The sequence below is a fragment of the Pongo abelii genome, chromosome 1 (assembly GCF_028885655.2).
Source record: "Pongo abelii isolate AG06213 chromosome 1, NHGRI_mPonAbe1-v2.0_pri, whole genome shotgun sequence".
Classification (NCBI taxonomy): domain Eukaryota; kingdom Metazoa; phylum Chordata; class Mammalia; order Primates; family Hominidae; genus Pongo; species Pongo abelii.
In genome coordinates, this window is record NC_071985.2 from 220,444,317 (window position 1) to 220,454,429 (window position 10,113).

A 10,113-nucleotide genomic window follows, 5' to 3' on the forward strand; every position below is an offset into this window, starting at 1 on the left:
GCCACCACACCTGGCTAATTTTTTGTATTTTAAGTAGAGAAGGGATTTCTTCATGTTTGTCAGGCTGGTGTCAAACTCCCGACCTCAGGTGATCCACCTGCCTCAGCCTCCCAAAGTGCTGGAATTACAGGCATAAGCCACTGCACCTGGCTCATAATAGTAAAGTTTTAAAAGCACCATAAAGTATAATCCTTGCAACACTCAATTACACCATCTAGTCTGATCTATCAGCAGATGGCACCTGAGACCTATGGATTGGAAATCTTGATCTCATACTCATTATGAAAGAATCCAGTCCAGAAATGCCCACCCTGCCCCCTGCTGGCTCCTGGGGCTCTGCTGTTTGGGGGAATCATGATGAAATTGTGGCAGAGAGTAGAAGTTGAGCCCCATTGCATGCCCTGAGTTCTTGTTGCCTCCCTGTTATCAGGAATAGGAGGTGAGACTGAAAGATGAAAAATGCTGAGACTTCTGCTGAGAAGAGAAAAAAGAACAAGATGTATTGATCTTACTGTATGCCAGGCCCAATGCCAAGCCCTAAACATGAACCATCTTATTGGATCCTACCATGATCCTATAAGCCGTTGGACATCATCCTCCTCATTTTACAGGAACCTGTGGTTCTTGGTTAAGATCCTTGACAGCAACACCAGTCCCTGAATCCTCAGCAGGATTCTTCTCTTGGGTGCCCATTATGAAGGCTTCCTCAGCACAGGGAAGGTCACTCATCACCCACAGGCACTTGATCGGTATCCACCCTTTGATGATGTGAGATTCCAGAACATGCTGCACTAGTCTCTTCCTTGATAGGGAGAGAGGGGAGGTGTTATGAGAAAATCTCTCATCGATCTGAACCAGCTCCCCAAAAAGATGTAACTTTTTAAATGTCAGATGGAAATATTTAAAAAGTGTTACATGCCTGTATAGTTTTATTATTTCAGTTAAAGGGAAAGTGGCTGTCTTTACTGGTTACAACCAGTTTAATTCAAGAAGGGCTGCTGGTCATCAGGGCAACAAGCAAGGGTTGGTGCTGCCCAGAGTCTCCAGCTAATACACAATATGGACATCCCCTTCCAGGGCAGCGGGAAGAGAGTGGCTCCTTGTGCAGTGATGCTGACTTCCACCAACTGAGGCTTCTGGATCCATGTGGAGACTCACAAGGAGTGGGCAGGGCCTCAGCATCTGGCTAGCAGTGAAAGACCCTGAGAAGAAGGTGCTTTCCATGTGGATTGGCTCACTGTTCTTGCCCAGTAATGTTCCAGGCCCCGGGTGTCCACCTAGTGTGTATTAACCCACTGAACAGCCACAGAAACTAACAAGGAATTAACAGATATCTAAAGAAATGAAGAACTGGAGGAGGCCAAGCCAAGCTTGGTGGCCAATGCCTATACTCCCTGCAATTTGGGAGGTGAAGGCAGGAAAATCACAAGCTCAGCAGTTCCAGATCAGACTGGGCAAGACAGCGAGGTCTTGTCTCTCCTAAAAAAAAAGCATCCAGGTGTGGTGGCTCACACAACTGTAGTCCTAGCTACTCAGGAGGCTGAGGTGGGAGGATCGCTTGAACCCAGAAAATTGAGGCTGCAGTGAGCTATGATTGTGCCACTACACTCTAGCCTGGGTGACAGAAGGAGACTTTAAAAAAAGAAAAAAAAAAAAGCCTGACACAGTAGCTCACACCTGTAATCCCAGCACTTAGGTAGGCCAACTTGTGTAAATCACCCAAAGTCAGGCGTTTGAGACCAGCCTGACCAACATAGTGATGTAACCCTGTCTCTACTAAACATACAAAAATTATCTGAGCATGGTGGTGCATGCCTGTAATCCCAGCTACTTGGGTGGCTGAGGCAGGAGAATCGTTTAAACCCCAGGTGGTGGTTGCAGTCAGCCGAGATGGCACCATTGCACTCCAAACTCCAGCTTGGGCAACAAGAGTGAAACTCTGTCTCAAATTAAAGAATGGGAGGAACCTGATTACAATAACCAAATTTCATTTAAATGCCTTGATTTTCTTGGGCTGCATCTTATTGATTGGACAACTCAGTGTCTTTTGTTTTTTCCATCAATAACTGAAGATTCCTGAGGCTTAAACTGGAAAACAGGTTACTTAATAATAGAGGGCACCAGACAGTTTCCACTCAGTTTTCCTTTATTTCTGATTGTTTCTTTACAACCATCCACGCAAGAGTAACTCCCTCATGTATTCTCAAGCCAGAATTCCACTCTAGACATTCAGATTCCCACTTTTGACTCTACAGGACATAGCTCCCAAAAGTCCCATCGAATCCATGGCAACATTTCCCCCAAGTCCAACCCCTGCTTGATCACCTTTCCTTTCCCACTTTCAGAGCCCATGTCTGAAACGATGGGTTCTGTGCTCCCTTTAGGATGTACCTAAGACCTAGGTTTTAGTTTCCAAGTGTCCAGAAGAAAGCGTTTGACATATCCATCCAAATAGGCAGGCATTCAACAGCAGCACTGATCTGCCTCCAGGTCATAAAATGACCTGTTGCCACAGTCAGGGCAGTAGTCAGTACAGAACAAGATCCTCTTGGGATGCCTTAAGTCCCTCACTCTCTTCATCAGTTCAGCTCTAAGTTGGGAAAATCTGCTCCAGCAGAGAGTACCATCAGCATCATAGCTCTCCCGTGGGACAGGATACAGCTCCAGGCATAAGTTGTTGAGTCTGATTGTGTGGCACAGCAGGATCTCCAGGGTGGCCATGGAGATGGGATTTCCACAGAAGCTGAAGGTGGTGAGCTCAAAGCAGCGGCTCAGGGCAGGCAGGATGGCGTTGACTTGGGAGTCTACGATGCCACAGTCATCTAAATCCAGGTACTCAAGGGTGGCTGCAACTTTTTCTATGAGAATTTGGAGAGGCACAAGACTGAAATTGGCCAGTCTGACGCCACTCAGGTCCAGGGTCTTTAGTTGACTGATGCTCAGGCACTGGGATAGATGCTTCAAGTCTGATTCCAAAAGCACACAGTTAGTTATTGCAAGGATCTTTAACGAGGACTTCAGACAGCTGGGGAGAGAGAGCAAGAAGTTAGTTCTGGGGAATCATAGGGGTGAGTGGAGGGTGGTGGGGAATTGCTTCATGGTAATGGATGGAGACCATTTTGCCCAAGCCCAGGGTCATTCTGATGGCCTGATGGTCAACACTTAGGATGATGTGTGATGAAGAGCTTTGCCACTGAGGACAATTCCATTTTAGGCCCGGCGCAGTAACTTACACCTGTAATCCCAGAACTTTGGGAGGCTGAGACTGGTGGATTAATTGAGATCAGGAGTTTGAGACCAGCCTGGCGATCATGGCAAAACCTCCTATCTACTAAAAATGCAATAATTAGAAAGATGTGGTGGTGGGCGACTCCAATTCCAGCTACTTGGGAGGCTGAGGCAGGAGAATCGCTTGAACCCAGGAGGTGTAGGTTTCAGTGAGCAGAGATCATGCCACTATACTCCAGCCTGGGTGACAGAGCGAGACTCTGTATTAAAAAAAAAGAGAGAAAAAATAATTCTGTTTGAGGCTGAGTCATTTCATCGTCATTTACAGGAATGGATGAAGTTCACAGAATCCCTAAAGCTCCCTTTCCTCCTCTGTCAGGCAGAAAACCACATTTCTGGGCCACAGGAGCCCAGGGGAGATTCAGGCATAAAAGACAAAGCCAGGCAGGGTCCTGCAACATCAGCTGGAGTGGGTGGCCTGCAGGTGTCCCTGACACGCCTGTATCATCAACAAACCGTCTATCACTTTCACGATTCTTTGTGCCCGTTCCCTGACCCTCTGTTTCAGAATCATGCATTTCCTAGGTAATTAATTTACCTGGAGCTCAAAACAACATTTTACAACAGGGAATTAGAGATGGGATCATTTGTGTTCACCAAACTGTGGGGCACAAAGCTGATTTTCTGAAATGTGCATGTTTGCTAAGCATTCCTCCCTTCAGTGCCCACTTCACTTCCCTACTTCACATCATCTTCTTAAAAATTATCTTCTTGGCTGGGCATGGTAACTCACACCTATAATCCCAGCACTTTGGGAGTCCAAGGTGGGTGGATCACCTGAAGTCAGGAGTTCGAGAATAACCTGGCCAACATGGTGAAATCCTGTCTCTACTTAAAACATAAAAATTAGCCAGGTGTGGTGGCCCACGCCTGTAATCCCAGGTACCTGGGAGGATGAGGCAGGAGAATCACTTGAACCTGGGAGGCAGAGGTTGCAGCGAGCTGAAATGGCACAACTACACTCCATCCTGGAGGATCAAAGTGAAAATCCATCTCGGAAAAAAAAATTGTCTTGTTTGTTTTTACTTTTATTTATTCATTTCTGACAGGGGTCTTGGGATGTTACCCAGACTGGTCTTAAACTCCTAGGCTCAAACTATCCTCTTGCTCAGACTCCCAAAGTGCTAGGATTACAGGCATGAGCCACCATCCCTGGCCTCGTTTTCATCATCTTAACTTACACACGTCCTCAGAAAGAATTCACAAAGGCTCCCTCACTAGATCTGAACCCCCCAGTAGCTAGCTTCCTAGCATGGCAGCCTCTCTATAGCATCTACCCCAGCTGATCCCTCTGACTCTATTGGGATGGCTGCGTGATACCCATTTCAGGACAGGGCCACCAACAGGACAACACATTTACATGCTAGTGTCCCTTTCACTGTTACATCTTCATTGGCTGGCTCACAGCAGATGCCCACTAGCATTTAATGTAACAGGCTCTGCTGTGTTCTGCAGAGTAAGCTCACCACACTCCCTCACCTGAGAAGCTGGTCCAGGTGGCCTTCAAGGAAAGAAACAGCGTTCATATAAAGCTTTTGGAGGTGGTTCAGCTTGAGGAACTGAGTGGTGAACTGCGCAACAATCTCCTTCTTCTGCTCTGGGGAAACGTAGCGAGAGACATCCATGTGGGAGAGAACGAGCTTCTGAAGATTCCTCATCTGGCCCAGGTATGGGGTAAACTGTGTCAGGATGGGCAGTATCCACTTGCAATTCACTTCCACCTCCTGGATACAGTCTAGGTTCACCATTTTCAGGATGCTTCTGATATTGTGGAAGGGCATTCCCAAAATTTTCAGCTTCTTACAGCACAGGTGTAGTAAATCATTCCTCTGCTTGACCCAGAAAAGGAGGCAGGTGAGGTATTCATCCAGAGTCCTGTTCTTGAGCCAAAGTTCTATGAACACAGTCAAGGGCTGCTGTCCTCTCATCCTTGGACAGTCCTGCACTGGTTTTTTATTCCTCATGGCATTGAGGAAGCACCCATGGGCCATAGTTTCAGACCAAACCATCCAGAAGTTCTCACAGACATCCTGTAAATCCAGCACTTGAAGTTTCCACCTCCTGTAGGAAAATAGACTTGAGACTGAGAATTTAAGGACCCATTTCTGAACTTAAACTCCACATACAGGATAGCAGCTCCTCCTCTCCCTGCTTCTTGTCCCTCTCTCTGACATTTCTCCACCCTGTTTTCCCTTTGGATCCTGCCCACTTCCACAATTTTTTTTTTTTTTTTTGACACCAAGTCTCCCTCTGTCGCCCAGGCTAGAGTGCAGTGATGCAATGTCAGGTCACTGCAACCTCTGCTTCCCAGATTCAAACGATTCTTCTGTCTCAACCTCACAGGTAGCTGGGATCACAGGAGCCCACCACCATGCCCAGCTAATTTTAGTACTTTTAGTAGAGTTGGGGTTTACTGTGTTGGACAGGCTGGTCTGAAACTCTCGACCTCAGCCTCCCAATGTGCTGGGATTACATTGTGAGCCACCATGCCCAGCCCAGTTCTCACTTTTTATGGTGCCTTTCAGTGCCATTAGAGGACAGATTCCTGTTACCTCCATGGACTTTGCATGGTGAGCAGTGCTTTCCCTGAGGAGCTGGGGAATGGCTAAGGCCTCTCAGCTTCCTCACCACCACCATCCACCCTTGGGCCTCCTCACTTCTTATGACCCAGCTGCTCCTTCTGTTGGACACCTGGGCCCTGCCCGCCAGCCCACTTGGGCCACCTCACCTGGGACGAACCCCGTGGGTAAGCAGTGCATCAAGCCCATCGAGCACAGCATGGAAGGCCTCCAGACAAGGCATCTTCATCAGAGGCCTCAGAGGGAGGCGGTGGAAGGGCCAGGCCTGCACCATCAGCTTCAGGGCCTCACAGCGTCTCCTGTTGAAGGCCTCCATGAACAGTGGGGGGAAAAGTTCCATGGGCAGCTCCTCCAGGGTGGAGATGGCCAAGGTTTTGTCCCTCAGCAGGCTCCGCCCCGCAAGCTCCAGGAGTCTGGGTGGAGTCCGGATGCTCATCTTCGTGAATCTGCAGGGAAAACTTCCAGAGGACAAACCCAGAGAAAAGGCATTACTCTCAGGCCAAGCCCATGCAATCTCATGTTCTCCCAGAGCCAAAGTCACTGCTCTGGCAATGGTGAAAGAGCCCTCAGTTTACTGCAATTCTAGTCTGTACTCATTGGCCATTAAGCCAGCATTCTGCCTCTGCTGCATCAGCACGAGCGTCTCCCCAGCAGTGAGGAGGCAGGGCCACCACTAGCTCTTCCTTTCTATCCAGTGCTCCATCCAGTGACTAGTGAGTGTGGAGGAACCTGAAAGCTAACCCCTCCCACCGTTGGGGGAAATTACTAATTACTCAAGGTTCTAAAACAATGGGAATTGGAGTGTCCGAAGCCTACATGCCTACATTTTCAGTTCCTACAAATAAACTTGTTGGGAACATTCATGGGGCATTCCTAGAATAGGTTCTGATTGTTTTCTTTTCATTATTAATCTTTCTTACTCTTTCTCTCTCTTTCTTCTTTCCTTCTTTCCCTCTCTCCCTCCTTTCTTTCTTTCTTTCCCCTTCTCTCTCCCTTCTTTCTTTCTTGTCTTTCCCTCCCTCCCTTCTCTCATTCTCTCTCTCTCTCTCCCTCTCTCTCTCTTTCTGACAGGCTGTTGTTCTGTCACCCAGCCTGGAGTGCAGTGGTGGGATCTTTGCTCAGTTCAGCCTTGACCTCCCAGGCTCAAAGGATTCCTCCTCCTCAGCCTCCCAAGTAGCTGGGGCCACTGTTATGCATCACCACACCCAGCTAATCTTTTATTTTTTGGCTTTTTATAGAGACAGTGGATTTCGCTATGTTGTCTAAGCTGGCCTTGAACTGCTAGTCTCAAGCAATCCACCCCCCTTGGCCTCCCAAATACTGGGATTATAGGTGTGAGCCTCCGCCCCAGCCTCATTATTGAAAATTTCAGTGAGAATCTTTGAAAGCTATGTGACACTGTTATGCATCATTCGCATGATAGATGTTTCCAATACACACCTCTTACACATATTCAAAATGGACCACTTTGTCTGGGTGAAGTGACTCACACCTGTAATTGGAGCATTTTGTGAGGCCGAGGCAGGTGGATCTTCTGAGATCAGGAGTTCAAAATGAGCCTGGCCAAAGTGGTAAAACCCTGCCTCTATTAAGACTGCAAAAATTAGCCAGGTTCAGTGGTCTGCGCCTGTAGTCCAAGCTTCTAGGGAGGCTGAGGCAGCAGAATCACTTGAACCCAGGAGGCAGAAGTTGCAGTGAGCTGACATTATACCACTGCACTCCAGCCTGGGAAATAGGCTAGGTTCAAAAGAGAGAGAGAGAGAGCTACATTTGATTAGACTTCTTAATCTCCACCCAGTTAATCCTGATTGGATTTTTGGCTTTCTTCCAGATTAACTGATTGAATTAGATATTCATCCATCAAAATGAAAGATTTAGGGATAGGGTGAAAGTCCAGGACTCATTCACTGATCCCCTCCACAAACATGGAGTTTTACTAATATGTGTCCTTCATAGTCCTGAGTGTGAGATATGGAAGGGTTGAATCTCTTCCTGATATTAGACAGAAAGAAAGAAAACTTGAAAGTATCTTTGTTGAGGGATCCTTGGCCACATCAAATTTATCAAAATATTTCAGAGTTAAAAGAGTTTTACAAAGACAGAGATGACAGTCCCTAAGAAAACACAATAGAAATCTTCATATATCCAATGATCACCTGGGTGGCATAATTTTTTTTGGTGTTGAGGGAGCTGAGTCTCACTTCATCGCCCAGGCTGGAGTGCAGTGATGCCATCTCGGCTCACTGTTACCTCGGCCTCCAAGATCCAAGAAATTCTCATTCTTCAGCCTTCCACGTAGCTGGGATTACAGGCATGCACCACCACACCCATGTCTCCTTTTGGGTGGAAGAGGATGTGATTGCTTTAAAATTAATGTCAAAGATCCTTTTTGGTTAAGATTTTGGTTTTGCTTTTTTGGAGAGGGTCTCTCCCTTTGCCCAGGCTGGAGTAAAGCAGTGGTGTGTGCATGGCTCACTGCAGTCTCAATCTTCTGGGCTCAAGGGATTCTCCCACACCAAACACCCAAATAGCTGGGACTACAGATGCATGCCACCATGCCCGGCTAATTAAAAAAAAAAAAAGTAGAGGCCGTGCACCAGTGGCTCACGGCTCTAATCCCAGCACTTTGGGAGGCCAAGACAGGTGGATCACTTGAGTTCAGGAGATCGAGACCAACTTGGACAGCGTGGTGAATCCCCCCTCTACTAAAAATACAAAAACTAGCCAGGCATGGTTTCAGATGGCTGTCATACCAGCTTCTCAGGACAGAGACTGAGGCATGAGAATTGCTTGAACCCGGGAAGTAAAGGTTGCAGTGAGTTGAGAACATGCCACTGCACTCCAGTCTGGGCAACACAGTGAGACTCCATCCCCATCCTCAAAAAAAAAAGTTGTGTAGAGGAGGGTTTTTGTCATGTTGCCCAGGTTGGTCTCAAACCCCTGGGCTGAAATGATCATTCCACTTTGGCCTCCCAAAGTGTTGGGGTTAAAGGCATGAGTCACTGCTCCCTTCAAGAATCTTGAAATGACATCAACCAAAGCACAATCAACTTTTTTGAAATAAAGACAGAACTGCATTTAGAGGAAAAAATTCAAAGCTTCAAATTGTTCATATGAAGAAAAAAAGGACAGGGTATAGCTTTGTGCTGTCGTAGGCTGCACTGTCCCCATCCCAGACCGGCTGACTGTAGGTCAGATGGGAGTGTCCCTACAGAATTTAGTGACTTACCAGATCTGGATGTAGTTTAGAAGGTGCTCAGACCTCAGGAAGAACCAGGCAGCAACTCCAGGCTTGAGGACTTTGTGTCTCTCCTGTGGGTCTTCAAAAGCTTTTATTGAGCTTTCTAATCACAACTCCCACCCACAGCCCTCCACGTATCCGCTGCTAGCTTCCAATCAAAAAGTGATATCTGATTGCATTTCTGAAGTTCCACCCAGTTAATCCTGATTGGGTTTTTGGCTCTCCCCAGATTAATGGATTGAATCAGATATCCATTCATATCACATATCTATATTCAGTTCATGAAGCAAGAAATTGACAGTGTTAGGGATAGGGTAGAAGTCAAGAATACCTTCATTCAAGGCTGAGCGAGGTGGCTCACAGCTGTAATCCCAGCAGTTTGGGAGGCAGAAGCTGGTGGATTATCTGAGGTCAGGAGTTTGAGACCAGCCTGGCCAACATGGTAAAACCCTACCTCTACTAAAATTACAAAAATTAGCCAGGTGTGGTGGTCTGCACCTATACTCCAAGCTACTAGGGAGGCTGAGGCAGGAGGATTGCTTGAACCCAGGAGGCAGAGGTTGCAGTGAGCTGACAATACAGCACTGCACTCCAGCCTGGGAAATAGGCTAGATTCAAAAAAAAAGAAAAAAGAAAAAAGAGAGTGAGAGAGAACTATATTTGATTATTTGATTATTTGATTAGACTTCTTAAACTCTACCCAGTTAATTCTGATTGGATTTTTGTCTTTCTTCCAGATTTACTGATCGAATTAGATATTCATCCATCAAAGTGAAAGAATTAGGGATAGGGTGAAAGTCCAGAAGTCATTCACTGATTCCCTCCACTAACATGGCGTTTTACTAATATGTGTCCTTCAAAGTTCTGAGTGTGAGATAGGGAAGGGTTGAATCTCTTCCTGACAGTAGACAGAAAGAAAAAACTTGAAAGTATCTTCGTTGAGGGATCCTTAGCCACATCAAATTTACCAAAATATTTCAGAGTTAAAACAGTTTTCAAAGACAG

At 46.7% G+C, this 10,113-nt stretch overlaps 1 protein-coding gene across 1 annotated transcript; it reads right to left on the reverse strand.

Annotated features, from left to right (window-relative positions):
- Nucleotides 1-2,136: 2,136 nt before the first annotated feature.
- Nucleotides 2,137-9,765, reverse strand: LOC112131641 (PRAME family member 5-like). Its single transcript, XM_054559781.1, has 4 exons — nt 9,097-9,765; nt 6,017-6,325; nt 4,768-5,349; nt 2,137-3,025 (listed from the first exon to the last, which is right to left on the reverse strand). The coding sequence occupies exons 2-4, from the start codon at nt 6,301-6,303 to the stop codon at nt 2,464-2,466; spliced, it is 1,431 nt and encodes a 476-aa protein (XP_054415756.1). The 5' UTR covers nt 6,304-6,325; nt 9,097-9,765; the 3' UTR covers nt 2,137-2,463.
- Between the last annotated feature and the right edge of the window lie 348 nt (nt 9,766-10,113).